Source organism: Chlamydomonas reinhardtii, chromosome 7 (assembly GCF_000002595.2).
Source record: "Chlamydomonas reinhardtii strain CC-503 cw92 mt+ chromosome 7, whole genome shotgun sequence".
NCBI lineage: Eukaryota > Viridiplantae > Chlorophyta > Chlorophyceae > Chlamydomonadales > Chlamydomonadaceae > Chlamydomonas > Chlamydomonas reinhardtii.
In genome coordinates, this window is record NC_057010.1 from 5,814,557 (window position 1) to 5,830,279 (window position 15,723).

Consider the following 15,723-nt stretch of genomic DNA (forward strand, 5'->3'; position numbering starts at 1 on the left):
GCAGATGCCATGCTGGGTATTCCCAGCGCGCTAGCGCACCTGCTTGGGCAGCTCGCTATGGCTGCCGTCGACAGTTGACCCTGGTATGCCATCGCTAGAGTCGCAGCCCGCTCCGGCCAACCTCGCTCCTCCGCAACCGACACACGAACCCGACGTCACTTGATCCCACAATTCCAGCGACTTTTGCGACCGGCTCTCCACCGACCGCTTGGATGCTTGCGCCCGGTCGCTGCCCCAGCTACTTCCGCGGTGAAATAACAACGGTGAGCACTCTCAACCACTGCGAGGACAGCCCTAGCAACCGCACTGCGTAAGAAGTACAGCATCGATTTGCTGCATGTTGATTTTGGCGCAAATGGGGGGTGCAAGCAGTTTGTTTCTCTCAGACGCGAGCTAGCGCCCAAGCGCGCGATATGGGGGCGAGGAGCCACTATGTAGCTGTAACGATTGCATGAGTGGCGAATTTTACTTCGAGGGTCTAGGGTGCGAGCGGAGTGGGATTACCCCCCGAGGGGCACGCCATGCGCGCAGGCCCCATGCAACAGAAATTCGCCGGGCACCAACCCACGCACAGATAATTCATAGGACTACACCATAGCCATCAGAGACCGGCCGGGAACAAGCCCCGCAAGCGGGGCAGCATGGGCGCGACACCACCCTGCCGCGCCAACTCACCCCAAACACGCCCCAACCACTTGTGCGACACAAGGGCTACCATACAGTAGCGCGCGACACCTAATCGCGTGCGCCGGAGTGTGCGAGCAAACATTGTACGGCTAAGCTCGTTTGGGCCCTAGGACGCAGGGCCTGGCCTGGCATTTGGTGCATTCAATAGAGCATAGAAAACCGAGGCCACATATGTGCTGGGGTGCGCAAAGGTCGGCGGAATTGTGGGATCAAGTGATGGCAATCCTGAACCAAAACCGGGCTGTGCACAGCTTAAACCGGATACAATCGTTTGGTGCTTAGACACAGTGCTCAGTCAGTTTAAGCAGTGAAAGCTTTTTTGCCGCGAACAGGTTTTTGCATGGCTTCTGCTCCGACTGCTCGTGCTGTGTGATCTAGAAATAGCATTGTAGCTTCAAACCAGGTCTTCTGGCAAGGCTGGCTCAACTTGAGCTCTAGCAAAGGCGGAATCGGTCGGGGCTTGGCCCCGCACCGTCAGGCGCTCTCCAACACTGCCTAGCCTGGCGGACGGGGCCCATGGATGCCGCTAGGGGCGCTGGCGGAGCCGTGTCTGATGGAGCACAGCCGCAGGACGTCGCGACGATGCACGCGCTGCTGCGCTCCATGGGTGTGGAGGAGTTCGAGCCGCGCGTGGTGAACCAGTTGATGGACTTCATGTACAAGTACACAACAGATGTGTTGTTAGATGCTGAAGTGTTCAGCGAGCACGCGGGGCGGCAACCGGGGCAGGTGGACGCCAGCGGCGTGACCATGGCCATCCAGTCCCGGACGGCGCTCTACGTTCAGCCGCCGCCGCAGGTATGCACGCACGCATCGGGCGGGCGATAGGGGAGGGGTTGGTCGTCATTGAAGGCAGTAGCCAGGTACCCTCTGTGCGCGCGGTGGCGCATTTCAGAGCGCTGCACGGCGGCACAGTCAGCCCGGGGGGGTCTTGCCATCCGTTACGACCAACCCAACCCACATCCCAACATGCCACAAACGCCCTCCTGTGCCTCCTCCATCCCTCCATCCATCCGCACCGCAATCCCCTAGGAGCGTGTGACAGAGCTGGCTCGCCAGGTCAACGACACGGCACTGCCCGACCTGGTCACCAAGCCCGGCCTGCCGCTGCCGCCCGAGGGCAAGCAGATGACGGCCCCCAACTGGCAATACGACCCGCAGCAGCAGTATCAGCGGTAGCAGCAGCAGCAGCAGCAGCAGGACTGCATGGAGTGTCAGGCCCAGCGGGAACAGAGGTAGCAGCAGGACTAGCGGCAAGACAAGTTGCAGAAGCAGGGACGGAAGGGGCGGTGCGTGCAGCAGTGGCGCGGCGGCCCGGGCGGGACCGGCGTGTATCGTACATGGCGACACCGGCGGTCCGGCGGCAGCAGGACAGCTTTGAGAGGCACAACAGGAGCACGGAGGCTTTTAACGGTGGTGGGTGGAGTTTGCTGCTGGTCGGATTGCTCGGTGGGTGTGCAGGGCTTCAGGTAGGGGCCAGGGAACCTCACGGGGATGGGAGCGTTGCTCGGCATGCAACGGTGGAGCACGGGTGCCCGTCAAACATGTGGGGACGCAGCCGTGACAGGAGCACATTGCTTGCGTATCAGCAATTGTTTGCGCGAGCGTGTCCTCATCCCAAACTGGTAGCTCTTGGCCGGACAAGTGCGCATGCCATGTGGTTCGCCAGTAGCAAAGTTGCCATGGAGCAGCGATGTCGTCCTAAACTTGTTGGAAGAATGTAATGCCCTTAAAGCGACCTCTCAATTCATCTTTGCGGCAGCGAAGCGGGGTCGGCGGCCATCGGGTGCCTGGCGGTTGCGGCGGTGCGCCGTTGGTGACTCGGCCGGACATCCAGATGCAGCTCTAAACAAACATCCGGGCCCCTATAGTTATACACTTGAGCGATTGAACATATGGCTACCATAGGAATGGACGTCGACGCTAGGAACTCGCCTCCGCCACCTGCGCATCCCGCAGACCTGCCACACATGCCGAGCTCACTTGTGCAAGAGATTCTCTTATTGTTGCCACCGAACGAAATAGCAGTACATGCCAGGCTCGTAGCAAAGGAGTATAGGTCACTACCCGGCTTGGTGAGGCTTCGCGAGCCTGTGCCGCCCACCGCATTCGCGGAGTGGGTTGCGCACATCACAGGCAGATGCAGCCGAGCAGAGCGTCTGGTGACGTTCGTGCTTGTATGCTGCTCGGGCGTATTAGAGAATCTTGAAACCCTGTTGCGGGCTCGATGGCCGATGTCGCCTCGGTGCTACCACGCTGCGTGCGCGGCCGGCGATGTCCACGTGCTTCGATGGCTTCAACTAAACGGCTGCGCCATCGACCGCGACGAGGAGCGGCGGCTGGTTCTCCGGACGGCTGCGTCTGGTGGCACGCTTGAGTCTCTGGTGTGGGTGGCTCGGTCGCTGGCAGAGCCCGGCAGTCTGCTGGATGAGCGCGTGTTCGTTGCGGCGATGCAGTCCCGCACGCAGCTGCAGGAGAAGGCGCTGTGGCTGCTTAACAACGGCTGCAGGTGGAGCATTGTAAGTGGACGCGACTGGCGAGGCTGTGCACGTACGTTGATGATGTGTGTGTGGATGGCTCGCTGGATGGGATGCATAACTAAGGACATACAGTATCCCGCGGCCTAGGCCATCGCTCGTTTGATTGCATGTTTTACGTGATCAAGTAAACATGCCATGACCCTTCCCTGCTGGAGCGCAGGCCACGGCAGTACCGGCAGCGGCGCAGGCCGGCAACGTACAGGCCCTTCAGCTGCTGCAGCTGCTGGGGGCCACTGCCGACGCCCCGCCGCCGCAGCCAGCGGCAGCGGCGGCGGCGGCGGCGGTAGCGGGCCATGCGGCAGAGGTTGCCGGCGAAGCGGCAGGCCCGCCAGCGGCGGTGGCTGCTATCATTGGAGCCGCCGCCGCGCCAGCAGTTGCGGCGGCGGACCTCGCGCCCGCTGGCCCTGGCCCTGCGCCCGCCGCTGTTGCACCCGCCGCTGGGCCCGCTGCCGGGCCAGCTGCCGCCGCCGCCGCCGCTGCAGCCGCTGCAGCCGCTGCCACTGGCAGCAACGCCAGCCGCTTTCTGGATTGCTTAGTGGAGGCGTGTGACCGGGCGGCGGGCGAGGGCCGCATTGGGGACTTCATTCAGCTGGAGGGACTCGCGCGCCATGTGGCGGAGGCGGCGGCATCTTGGGGAGGAAGCGGGGCGTCAGGCGCTGGGGCTGGGGCTGGGGCTGGGCCTGTGACTGGAGGACCGGGGGCTTTGGTCGCTGCGGACAGTGTGGCGGCGGCGCTGTGGCGGCGGCCGGTGCAGGACGTGGCGCGCGTGCTGTGCTCCGCCGCCAGCGGCCGGCAGCTGGCCATGCTGCGCTGGCTGCTGGAAGTGCGGCGCCTGCCGCAGCTGCTGCTACAGCGCAGCCCGCCAGGTGGCGGCGGCGCCGGCGGCGGCGCTGGCGGCGGCTCCGTTGGCAGCAGCGGCGGCGACAGGCTGTGCCACGTCGCGTCGCTTTTGCTGCTGGCCGCGGCGTCGGGCGGAGACGTGCGTGTACTGACGTATGTCATTGGCTGCGACCTGGTGTGGATGTCAGACCCGGAGCTGCGAGGCAGTGGTGCCGCTGGCGGCGGCGGTGGTTGGGCAGAGGCGGCGGGCGTGGCGGGGGCTGAGGGCGGCGGCAGGCGGCCGGAGACGCGGCGGCCGGGCCAGTTGCTGGAGCAGGCGCTCGTGGAGGCGGCGCAGCAGGGGCGGGCGGCGGCGGTGCGGCTGCTGGTGGCGCGACTGCAGGTGGGTGGGGTGCATGAGTGCTCGCACGTGCGCATGCGCGTGGTTGAATGCACATGCAGTCGTGCAGGCATGGTGTGCATGGATGCTTGCATTCACGTGAAGTATCGTGGGCGCCATCGCGGGGCGCGGTCAGCCGCCTGTTGTGTGTTTCCGCGCTGGCAAGGCTAGGGTTGCCTCGTTCTCTTCCTTTCAGTGTTGCGTCGCCACCTAAGCCGTGCCTGTTGTCACGCACTGGCCATGCAGGTGACGGCCCTGCCGCAGGCGCTGAGGGAGCGGGTGACGGAGCTGGTTGCGGCGTTGGGCGTGCGGGAGCCAGACGAGGACACGGCAGCGCTGGGTGAGGCGGGACCGGCGGCGGCTGACGCGCAGCAGCATCAGGCTGTAGGAGCAGCAGGCGGTGCCGCCGGCGCAGAAAGCATGCTGATCGACAGCGGCCCGGACGCTGTGGAACGGCTCCGCCGCGGCAGTCGTGGCCGCGGCAGCAGCAGCTCGACACAAAGCGGCTCTAGCAGCGACAGCAGCGACGGCAGCAGCGGCAGCAGCAGCGTGGGCGGAGGCCGGCGGCTCTGGAGCCGGGCAGGCATGCTGCGCTGGCTGCACCGGCGTGGCTTCCCCATCGGGCCCAGGTGTATTATCTCCTGCCTGCGGGCCGGCGACGTGGAAGCTGCTGACGTGGCGGCGGCGGTTGCGCCGCCGCCCGCCTTCCACGCTGGCGTGATGGAGGCTGCGCTGCGTGCCGCCGCGGCGGACGCCAGCGCCTGGCAGCTTAGCCTGATGCAGCCGGCGGCGGCGTTCGGGCCGCACCGCCGCAGCTTCTTGCGGCGGCACGGCCGCGGTGGCGGGCCCTGGCAGCAGGCTTGGCACGGCGGGGCTGGCGGCGGCAGGGGCGGGTCGGGTCGGCTGCGTGTGGTGGGTCAGCCCGCTGGGAGGGGTGCACAGGGCTGTGGTGGCAGCGGCTCTGCAGTGGCGGTGCTGAAGTGGCTGCACGCGCATGGCTGCCCCATCCCTGGAGGCACGAGTCTGATGGCGGCGGCGGTGCAAGCCGGGGAGCTGGAGGCGGCGGCTTGGCTGCACGACATGGTGGGTGGGGTTGTAGGTACCAGCCCAAACTAAACCAAACCCAATGCAATAGAGCGAGGAGGAGAGCGGGGCCTGTGCTTGACAACGGAGTGGCACGCAACAATAGTCCCCATGGGGTTGGGTTGGGTCGCGGTGTGAGTGTGTGATACCCAGTGTCATATTCGATGCAAAAGCGTCCCTCCTTTCGAAGCCCGAAACCATCCTGCGCTTGCTTCTGCGCCCTGCCGTCCTACCCGCACGCACAGCGCTGCCCGCTGGACGAGTCCGTGTTCTACGCCGCCGCAGAGGCCGGCCACGGCGCCGCCCTGGAGTGGCTGGCCGGCCCGCCCGCCGCCCGCTGCCCTACATGTCCCATCCCGCCGCCCGGCCGCCCGCGCGACGGCAGCCCCGCCTACGTCCGCGCGCTGAGGCAGTCGCCCGGCGGTCCGGACTGGATTACATTGGAGGCCCTGCGGCGGCTGGGGTGCCCCATGGGGAGCGGTGCGTGGCGTGGTGCGGCGCCCGCGCGTGTCGTTCCTGCCCTGTTGAGTCTTTGCTCCTCTGCTGTGGCCCGCGCGATGGTCTTGCCCCTTGCCGCCGAAACGCAGACCGTGCCTTAAGCCGTGCATTTGCCGCCATGCCACCATGCACATCTGGTGCCTCGCCGCCACCTGTCCGCCCCAACCGCCGTCGCTTAAGTAGTGGCGTCTGGGACAACCCACCCCCCTGCAGGCTCGGAGCTGCTGCAGGCGTGCCGCGTGCTGGCGGCCGGCGGCGACACGGCTGGCGCGGTGGAGGCGGCGCTGTGGCTGGCGGCGAGCGGTTGCCCCTTCGGCGCCGCGGTAGGCAGCGACGCCTGTGTGTCACGCACTACTATTGCCATACAACCAGCCGCAGACCCTTGCTGCGCTGCTTGCGTTTGCTCACTGCTGACCATCACCGCCCACGCCAACTCCCAGCGTACCGTACTCCCAAGCATCCCCCTCGGAATCCACGTCTCGGCTGATTGTGGCTGACTGCAGTTTATAATTTTCCCTTCGCCCCACCGCCGCCCTGTCCCCAGGATGCCTGGTCCCTGGCGGAGGCCTGCCAGCGGCCCGACCTGGTGCCACGCCTGGCCGCCGCCGCCGCCGCCGCCCGGCCTGCCGCCCAGCAGCAGCAGCAGCAGCAGCAGCAGCAGCAGCAGCAGCAGCAGCAAACGCCGGCGTGAGGGCCTGTAGCCCCGTGGCGGGCCCCCGTGGTGGGTCCCCGCGGCGGGCGTCGTGGCGCCTGGGTGGCGGCGTGCGACTGAGGCTGCCAGTGCAGGTAGAGGTGCAGCCCTGAGATGGTGGTGGCGGCTGGCGCAGCGTATCCCGGGGGGGTGGGGGATGCCGTGTGCGCAGGTGCCTGAGCATGCGTGTGTGCACGTAGACACTTCGGGCACTGGAAAGTAGCTTTGACTGGAAGTTTGAGCATTGCTGCTATGGCGTATGGCAACGCGGAGTCTTATCGATTTCGAAGCTGCCGGCATGTGGCACGCACGATAAAGCAGGAGTAATGGGCTGTCGGGTGAGCAACTAATAACGCAGGTGGGAGGGCCGCAATGGATTCCACGCTGTCTGTTGGAGTGGACCGTATGTAGATGAGAGATAATTCCTGAGAGCTGGTGAGCCGAAGAGGGCATGGCGCTGTGTGGCAAGGCGGCAGTTTAGCAGTGGATGGATAGGTAGGCGGACAGAAGGCCAGCCCTACTGCCTAGCGGGCAAGGAGAAGCGCGGTGTGTGGGCAGCACACAAAGTCACAAAGAGAGCCTCCGCCGCACCTGCCCCTTCTGAGCTTCCGTGCGTGAGGACCTCGCCGCCTCCCTGGGCGTACCGTGCCGGTGTGCCGGTACGTCGTACATCGGGCAACGACTATTGCTGTGACAAGTGTGACGCGGTTACCAGCGGTGGCCAGCAGCCCCCCATTCCCCCCAACACAGCTTTTGGCGGCATCAAATCACGCACACAGGACTTGTGCATGATACTGCGGCTGGCCACGTGGTGGTTCGCGGCACAGACGCACAGTATGGGCGCGCCACACCACACTTTTCACGTCAGAGGCCACCGAGGCGCTGACCCGTCTCAGCTTGTGGCACATGGAAAGGTGTACCAAGTTTGCCATGTGCCGCGGTAGCCCGCTTTTGCGCTTGACTTTCGAGCAACGTACCCGGTGCGGCCCTCACTCTGGGGGCGATCTGGAACGCAGACGAATTCGGCTCAATCAAACTTCTTGCTGCTTTATATACGGGAACCCGCGGGACTGCGGACAGATCGACTGCGACGGTTTAACGCAAGGGAGGTTGAATGCCCCCACTGCTCGGTCCCGCCGCGGGCAGGCACGCTTTCACGGTCGCGCTTGGGCCCGTTTCCACAAAACTGAATTACCGCCCTATTTAGGCATTAACAAGAAAGGATCCTGGAGATTTTGCGCACTGCCGGTCACGCTGAGGTGTCGACGTAAGTGTGAGCGAGAAAGGGCCGGGCGCTGACCCGCAACTGTTTACCCGGGTTTACCCGCCTCGCCTCTCCGCCGCCTCCCATTAACCGTATGCTATAGCAATCAGGTATTATTACACATGCAGGCTCAAAATGCAGAAGTACAGAGGGCTTGCGAGGATGATGGTGGGTAATTTCTGATTTCTAATGCAGGGCGGTTTGCCGCCCGTCTCAGCCAACTGACCCCGCCGCTTTATATATGCGTGTAATTCCACTCATTTCCCTTATCCAGACAGCACACTTGGTGATATTGCCCAGGCTGCCTGCGACAAGCGACGAGACCTTCGTGTCAATACTTTGCTTCTGAACTGAACGTAGGAAGCTCAAACATAAAGATGCAGCGCCTCGAGGTGCTTGCCCGGCAGCTGACTGCCGGTAAGTAGCTTGCGAGCGGCCGAAAGCGTCGATTGTTACAAACTGGCCGTCCCTCCGCCGGGCCGCAGCGTGTTATGATGCATACCCACCCTCCACTTGCACACATCGCTGCATCGTTTTGTTGCAGCCGCAAACGATGGCCGGTGTCGGAACAAACCCTTTAGTTTCGCTGAAATCGCTTTTGTCACCGGCGTGCTGACTCGCCACCTGTTTTGCTCGCGCTCCTGAACCACCCAGGCGCAGCAGTGGAGGACCGCACGCCGCTGCTCGCAACCAAGAACGACTATGACACCATGTACAAGCGCAGTATTCAGGACCCCGAGGGCTTCTGGGGCGAAATGGCGCTTGGCTACCACTGGGACCGCAAGGTAAGGACATGAAGAAGCCAAATGAATGTTCGGGGATCGTTCAGTATTGCAGCCACGCGGGGTTGCAACAGTCCTCTCCCGCGTCCGCTGCGCCGCTTGCGAGGCCGCATCCGGCACGTGCAGCCTCCGGGGCCGGGGGCCGCCTCCCCCGCCGCCTTGCTCCCCCGCCCTCTCCCCCTTACTCCACTGCCCCCCACCATCCTTTTAACCCTCCCCTCCACCCCTATCCCCTTCTTCTCCCCCAGTTTCCCGCGCGCGGCCACATGGCTGCCAACACGGACATACGGCGCGGCCCCGTGTCCATCCAGTTCTTCGCGGGCGGCACCACCAACATGTCGTACAACTGCCTAGACCGCTGGGTGGCGGCGGGGCGCGGCGAGCAGGCGGCACTCATCTGGGAGGGCAACGACGAGAACGAGCGCCGCACCGTCAGTTACCGGGAGCTGCTGGCCGAGGTCAACAGGCTGGTGAGATTATCAAGCGGCTTGGTTTTTCTGGATTTGGAGTTTGGGTGTTGAGGTTTGGGGGCTGGCAGAGGGCAGTTTACACGGGCTAGGTACCGCTGCGAGCTTGTGTGGCTAGGTGGTGGGTAGGCAGTGAGGCGGCTGCGGGGAATGCCCGCACCCGCTCACACACACCTGCACCCCCACATGTTCTGCCCGATCAACTCCTCCCTTCAGTCGCCTAATTATTCCTGCCTGGTATCCCTCACCATTCCTCACCGCTCCTCACGCACATACTCACACACACCCGCAGTCCAACTGGCTCAAGTCGCGCGGCGTCAAGAAGGGCGATGGTGAGAGGCCGGGCTGCGCTGCGCTGCGTTGCGGGACTGCTGCCACCCCTCTTTGCTCCCGTGCACCCCTCCCAGAGCGTCCTGTATCTCGCCACCTCCGCCCTTGCCGCCCGTGCCAAGCCCTACCTCACATCTCTCCCCGCTTCACTCCCCCTTGTCCCCCCCCCCCCCTGACAGCCGTGACCATCTACCTGCCCATGGTCCCCGAGCTCCCCGCCGCCATGCTGGCCTGCGCGCGTGTGGGCGCGGTGCACTCGGTGGTGTTTGCGGGCTTCAGCGCCGACAGCCTGGCGCAGCGCATGGTGGACTGCAAGTGAGTGGGAGCGAGGGCGGGGGACAGGCACATGGGAGGGGGCAGAGGGAATGCGCAGGCGGGGGAGGAAGGAAATGGAAGAGGCTTGTGTGCCTGAGCCCAGCAGATGTAGGTGAGGAACCAGGACAAACAAGGCCGCCTTTCCTGCCCGTCATTTCCACCGTACCTCTCCCGCTCACACCTCCCCTGCCCCTCGTACCCCCATCCCCACCCCCCTCACAGCGCCAAGGTGCTTCTGACCGCCACGGGCGTCATGCGCGGTACCAAGCCCGTGCTGCTCAAGACCATTGCGGACGACGCCGTCAAGCTGGCAGCCAAGGCCGGGCAGGTGGGCGAGGGGGTGAGGGGGCGAGGGGGCGAGGAGGCGACCCGAGTGTGTGTGTGTGTGTGTTGGGAGAGTGGAGCGCAGGGCCGCCCAGGGTCAGACGGGCGGGCGGGCGGATGCGGGCAGCACCGTGTGGGCTGCGACAGCGACAGCGGCGTTTGCACGCGCACAGGGCAGCTTGCCTGGTCGGGAGTTGATGAGCAGCAAGCGAACGCCAAGGACTGACTGGCAGGAAGCACTGCGTTCCATCCACTCTCACCAGCGTGTCACCAGCGCGGCAACCGGTTACCTGCATTCCCTTTCCTCCCCAGGAACTCACATCCTGGCCTGCAGCCCCCCCCCCCCCCCCCTGCACCCCCCCCCCCACACACACCCCACCCGCCCCCGCCCGCCCGCCGCCACCCATTGCAGGAGACCAGCAGTGTGCTGTGCCTGGAGGTGGCCAACGCACTGGCTGCCGCCGACACGCCCTGGAACCCCGTGCGGGACGTGTGGTGGCACGCAGCCGTCCCCATGCAGGTGAGGGAGAGGGAGGCAGGGGCAGGGGGCGCGGCAAGGGGCGGTGGGCAGGGGGCGGGGGCGCGGCTGTTGGGCGAGGGCTGGAGTGTGAGCCGGACAGGAGGTGCTGGGGGATCAGGGGCCGATGTACATGCTTTGCTTGTTTCGTATGCTCACACCCCCGCCCCAACCCCTCGCCCGCAGTCTGCGGAGTGCGAGCCCACCTGGCTGGACTCCGAGGACCGCTCCTTCCTGCTGTACACCAGCGGCAGCACCGGCAAGCCCAAGGGCGTGGTGCACTGCGTGGGCGGCTACATGGTGGGCGTGGGCGTCAGCTGCCGCTACCTGTACGACATGCGGCCCGGCGACGTGGTGTTCACCACCGCCGACTGGTGAGGGGGGAGGCGGTGAGGAGGGCAGGGATGCGGGTTTTGCATGCCTCAGTGGTTTGGAGGGAGGTTGTAGGGCAGGAGGTGGCGTGCAACACCGATTCAGTGTTGTTGTGTGCGCGCCGTCCTGTATCCCGCTGTCCCTGGTAGACCCCCGAGCCGGCAGCCCCTCCCAGCGGCCTCCCGCCTCTTTCCACTCCCAAGCGCTGCTTCTTCTATTTGCGTCCTAGAGCCTCTCTGCGCGGGTAGCAAGCTCTCAAATGCCCCTAACTTGCACCCAACCACCCACGGGTCACCCTCACCGCACACACACCGCGCCCTCGCCCCACACCCACACCCATACCCACCGACCTCGCCCCCTCTCCTCCGCAGCGGCTGGATCACGGGCCACTCCTACCTGGCCTACGGCCCGCTGCTGTGCGGCTGCAGCTCCGTGATCATGGGCGGCATACCCACACACCCCGACGGCGGCCGCGCCTGGCGCATGGTGGAGCGGTACAAGGTGGGTGGGAGACAGCGGCAGCGGGTGCACAGGGATGGGCATTGCAACTTGTGCTCTGCTTGCGTACCGGCATTGTTTGGTTTTGGTGTACATGCACCTCTTCTCGGCAATCGCTACGCGTTTCGCGCCTCAGGTCCAGACCAATCAGACTGACTTGTCTGACGTGTCGCCGCGCACTCTCATCCCCTTCCCCCTCTATCCCCTTCCCCCTCTCTCCTACCCACACTGCAGGTGCGCCAGTTCTACACGGCCCCCACGCTGCTTCGCTCGCTGCTGCAGCTGGGCGACGCCTGGCCGCGGCAGTCGGACCTGAGTTCGCTGCGCGTGCTGGCGTCGGCGGGCGAGCCCATGAACGAGCACGCCTGGCACTGGTTCCACGAGGTGAGGGAGAGAGGTTATGCGGAGGTGGAGGGGAGGAGCAGGAGGCGGAGTGTCTGTCGTGCATCGCGGTTCAACCGGCTTACTCACAATTACACGAACTGCTTGGGCTGCGGCATCGAATACTCATCGCCTGGTGTCGCACTGCCTCCAACCTCCTCTCCCCGCTCGCCGCCCCGGCCTGCAGGTGGTTGGCAGCAGCCGCTGCCCGGTGGTGGACACGTGGTGGCAGACGGAGACGGGCAACGCCATGCTCATTCCGCTGCCCTGCAAATGGTTCCAGGCCAAGGCCGGCAGCGCAGGTGTGCCCTTCTTCGGCGTATGCCCCGTGGTGCTGGACCCGACCACCGGCAACGAGATCTGCAGTGAGTGCGGTGGGGCGTTGGGTGGGTGCTTGGGATGGTTGGGGAGCGGCCAGGGCGCGGCTGTGCATTTGCGTGTGGGCTGCACGCGGCTGGCTAGGAATGCAGCAGTGTTTGCGGTGTGTCGCTGACACGGCGGTGGCTGATGACCGGTTCCCCCCTCCTCCCCCCGCCCCGCAGCCACGGAGGCGGAGGGCGTGCTGGCTCTGCGCGGCGTGTGGCCGGGCATGATGCGCACGCTGCACGGCGACCACGAGCGCTTTGAGAGCGCCTACTTCGCGCCCTACAAGGGGTACTACTTCACCGGCGACGGTTGCCGCCGCGACGCCGACGGCCACTACTGGTGCGTCGCTGCTGAGTGGGCCTTGCGGTGTCTGCCCAGCAGTACGAATTTGTTTTGCTGGGCGATGTCCCTTGGCACGAAGCGTACCGCATGGCACGCCGCCGATGGGTACTTGGCCGTGCCCACGATTACACTCCGGCACACCTTACAATACGCACCTCACCCCCCTCTTACCAGCCCCCCACCCCCATCACCCACAAAAACACTAAATCTCATCTCAACTACCACCGCCACCACCCACCCAACCGCCAAACAACAATCTACAGGATCACCGGCCGCGTGGACGACGTGATCAACGTGAGCGGGCACCGCATCGGCACGGCCGAGGTGGAGAGCGCGCTGACGGAGCACCCCGACTGCGCCGAGGCGGCGGTCATCGGCGTGGACCACGCGCTCAAGGGCCAGGCCATCTACGCCTTCGTGACGCTGCGCGGCCACGTGCAGACCAGCGACGCCATGCGCAAGTTGCTCATGGACCACGTGCGCAAGTGAGCATTGTGTCCGCCCGCTTGCGGTGTTGAAAAGAAAGTGGCTTTGTTGCTGTTGGAAAGTGAGATGGCGGTGCTGATGGCTGGGGTGGATCTGGACATTCCTTGACTGAGGGGAGGGGAGAAGTGGCACAAGAGGAAGGAGATGAAAAGCACATAGGGGCCGCCTGCTGAGGCCGTGGCGTGCAAGCTTCCCAACACGCCACCGCCTTCGCACCTCGCGTTTACCACATGCCGCATGCATCCCCCTTCTCCCCTCCTCCGCTCAGGAGCATCGGTCCCTTCGCGGTGCCCGAGGTGATCCATTGGGCGCCGGGGCTGCCCAAGACCCGCAGTGGCAAGATAATGCGCCGCGTGCTGCGCAAGATTGCGTCAGGTGCGCCCGGGTGGGCCAGGGTGGGTTGGGAGTTTGCCTGGGGCGCACCGCAAGCCAGCGGCCGAGGGCGCCCTGCACCTTGCACTGCTACCACACCATGCCACACTCGGTTGCCTGAACCCACCGATCTCCCTGCCTTGCCGCCCCGCAGGCGAGGAGAAGGAGCTGGGAGACATCTCCACACTCGCCGAGCCGGGCGTGGTGGACATGCTTATCAAGCTGCGCGGCAAGTAAAGCCGGCGGCGGCGGCTATGGCGGCAGCAGCAACGGCATGGCTGGCAGCGGTGGCTGTCGGAGTCAGCGGCGACCGTTGGCAGCTGGGCACCAAAGTATCCTCACCGCACACGAACGCACACGCGCTCGGTGGCGGTGGCATGGTGGTGGCCGCTGCTGCAAAGCGCCCGTAAGGGGTTGCAGGTGTGGCTCAGGCAAGGGCTGCGTGCCTGTCCTGGCAAATGCCAGAGTACATGGGAGCGAGCGAGAGCGCTCGGGTCTACAGAGTCGGTTTGGCACGGCTGACAGGTGATAAATTGTCACGTCGTTTGTGTACTTCGTGCCGTTTATCGAGGGCGATGTACTGTACTAGTAAGGGATTTGCCAGCCCTGGTGATTTGTGGAGGCGCCGGATGTGGTGGTGGCAGTGGTGGTGATGGCGGCTACGCCTGACGCCCGACTAGGCCCGTTTAGGCGGGTGGGTGCGTGGATGTGGTGCGCCGTGGACGGCTGACGGAATGCGGGGAGGCAGGTGGCCACCGGCTCCACCAGCTGCTGTCGTTGGTTGCAGTAGCACTGACTGGCTAACTGTGTTTGGAATCGGGGCATGTGCCATGCGCTTTCGTTTGTTTTGGCTGTCCACACTATGCGAGCAATGTTAATTTCCTCGAGTAGCAACCCGTTGTGGCTGCGCACATGATGCGATTGTGATTTAGTCGGGCTTGGCGCAAGGCCTCCCCCTCGATGGGTGGAGCAGGCTTGCCCCCACATAAAGGTGCTGGAGCACAAAGGGCTGAAGCAAAACCACCAAGTTCGATGATGATGCGTTGCCTGTTGACGTCTGATTATGAGAACTACAACGGGTCGAATGGAATGGAAGGTGGCCGGTCGGTCGGCTGCTGCCTGTTGAGGGTGGGAGGAGTGGCGGCTCGGCTCCCGATGTACGGTATGCGGCGGGCCGCGGGCGCGAGGAGATAGAAGAGAGGGCATCGGCACGGTGTTCTGCCACGCTGGTGGCCAGGTGATGATGGATGTTGCTGTTGGTTCACGGATACCTGCACCGCTGCTACTTTGTTGGTGTGTGTGCGCGCGGGGAGTTTGCGCCTGGGGATGTGCGGGACGCGGCACGTTGAGGTCGGTTGAAGGCCCGCCCGCACCGCCGCACGCTGCTGTCTCTCGGCGCAAACATTTTTGGGGCTGCGCGCGTGATTGGTGGATTGGAATGGAACGGGTACGGCAGGCCTGACACGGTGCTTGGCCGTGATGGGGCCTGGCGGGTGCCAGCAAGTGCAGCTCTGCTGAGGGAGTTGGGGTAGAGGAAGTAACGAACACGTGTGGCGACTTGGCGGTGCCCGGGAGTCGCCGCGGCATGTGTGGTACTGATTTGATACTACCAATGGCTCGTGTGTGTGCGTAAAGGTATACTGATGGTTGAGGCAAGGGGCCGCCCAAGAGCCCGTTGCCACCGTTTGCTCGCCCTTTAGGTTCCCATGAGTGGCTGTGTGAGCCGCGTGCATGCCAATGAAGGCATGGATATCGCCCGGCGCATGGGAAACGGCGAGGCTAGCACTTGTAAGTTGCTGAGCAGACTCTCCGTTCCGGCTATCGTGTGTGATAGACGCAGCCGCAAACCGTTGTTGCTTCGTGTGGAAGCGCCAGCGATGGCGAAAGCTTCGGATGCCCCCGCGTCACCGCGTGTCAGTCGGAACCGCTGGTGTGGGCGCGGTACGAGAACGCGGGCCTGTAGGGCGTGCATCTTCGGGGAGCGGCAAGAAAGGGGCCCCAGTGCAGGCACTCGGGCGAGAAAGATTGGGCATGTCCGGGGCACTACGTACGCTTTAGTTCCGCAACACACGTCACTCAGCTAAAGAACACTTTGGGCCCCTAGATGAGGACGTGGTTAGGGCCCTCCTCGCCAGCGGCGCCGGCATACCCCTGGAAGATGCAAGCCCCGGGCAGAACGCGGACTCTTT

General features: G+C 64.7%; 4 protein-coding genes across 5 annotated transcripts in view; all 4 read left to right on the plus strand.

Moving 5' to 3' along the window:
* CHLRE_07g353325v5 (uncharacterized protein) overlaps positions 1-456 on the plus strand; it is a 5,133-nt gene extending 4,677 nt beyond the window's left edge. The window contains exon 7 of the mRNA XM_043064604.1: positions 1-456. This exon is cut by the window's left edge and continues 397 nt beyond it. The gene's annotated coding sequence lies outside the window, so the exon portion shown is untranslated.
* A 117-nt stretch (positions 457-573) lies between these two features.
* On the plus strand, positions 574-2,423 carry CHLRE_07g353350v5 (uncharacterized protein). The gene is made up of 2 exons (XM_001701986.2): positions 574-1,485; positions 1,720-2,423. The coding sequence occupies exons 1-2, from the start codon at positions 1,204-1,206 to the stop codon at positions 1,864-1,866; spliced, it is 429 nt and encodes a 142-aa protein (XP_001702038.1). The 5' UTR covers positions 574-1,203; the 3' UTR covers positions 1,867-2,423.
* Positions 2,424-2,603: 180 nt separating this feature from the next.
* CHLRE_07g353400v5 (uncharacterized protein) lies at positions 2,604-8,215 on the plus strand. Of its 2 annotated transcripts, none has more exons than XM_043064605.1 (6): positions 2,604-3,206; positions 3,388-4,449; positions 4,693-5,529; positions 5,775-6,009; positions 6,241-6,350; positions 6,572-8,215. In XM_043064605.1, exons 1-6 carry the CDS (start codon positions 2,922-2,924, stop codon positions 6,716-6,718), a joined length of 2,676 nt encoding a protein of 891 aa, XP_042923174.1. In that variant the 5' UTR covers positions 2,604-2,921; the 3' UTR covers positions 6,719-8,215. The 2 variants fall into 2 exon arrangements, with proteins under 2 accessions (XP_042923174.1, XP_042923173.1); XM_043064606.1 differs by having other exon boundaries at positions 6,572-7,435.
* Positions 8,216-8,262: 47 nt separating this feature from the next.
* CHLRE_07g353450v5 (uncharacterized protein) lies at positions 8,263-15,338 on the plus strand. The gene is made up of 15 exons (XM_001701987.2): positions 8,263-8,399; positions 8,637-8,767; positions 9,013-9,234; positions 9,524-9,563; positions 9,741-9,876; positions 10,099-10,204; positions 10,613-10,720; positions 10,904-11,091; positions 11,461-11,590; positions 11,822-11,971; positions 12,156-12,333; positions 12,511-12,673; positions 12,940-13,161; positions 13,431-13,537; positions 13,689-15,338. Exons 1-15 carry the CDS (start codon positions 8,360-8,362, stop codon positions 13,769-13,771), a joined length of 2,004 nt encoding a protein of 667 aa, XP_001702039.1. The 5' UTR covers positions 8,263-8,359; the 3' UTR covers positions 13,772-15,338.
* Positions 15,339-15,723: the final 385 nt, after the last annotated feature.

What these genes read in the sequence shown, in the direction of transcription:
- CHLRE_07g353450v5 (XM_001701987.2), top strand. Translation starts at nt 8,360, where the DNA reads ATGCAGCGCCTCGAGGTGCTTGCCCGGCAGCTGACTGCCG. An exon ending in GCTACCACTGGGACCGCAAG is followed by an intron (nt 8,768 to 9,012) that starts GTAAGGACATGA and finishes CTTCTCCCCCAG; the next exon opens with TTTCCCGCGCGCGGCCACAT. An exon ending in GTGTTCACCACCGCCGACTG is followed by an intron (nt 11,092 to 11,460) that starts GTGAGGGGGGAG and finishes TCTCCTCCGCAG; the next exon opens with CGGCTGGATCACGGGCCACT.
- CHLRE_07g353350v5 (XM_001701986.2), top strand. Translation starts at nt 1,204, where the DNA reads ATGGATGCCGCTAGGGGCGCTGGCGGAGCCGTGTCTGATGGAGCACAG. An exon ending in ACGTTCAGCCGCCGCCGCAG is followed by an intron (nt 1,486 to 1,719) that starts GTATGCACGCAC and finishes GCAATCCCCTAG; the next exon opens with GAGCGTGTGACAGAGCTGGC.
- CHLRE_07g353400v5 (XM_043064605.1), top strand. Translation starts at nt 2,922, where the DNA reads ATGTCGCCTCGGTGCTACCACGCTGCGTGCGCGGCCGGCGATGTCCAC. An exon ending in ACGGCTGCAGGTGGAGCATT is followed by an intron (nt 3,207 to 3,387) that starts GTAAGTGGACGC and finishes GCTGGAGCGCAG; the next exon opens with GCCACGGCAGTACCGGCAGC. An exon ending in TGCTGGTGGCGCGACTGCAG is followed by an intron (nt 4,450 to 4,692) that starts GTGGGTGGGGTG and finishes CTGGCCATGCAG; the next exon opens with GTGACGGCCCTGCCGCAGGC.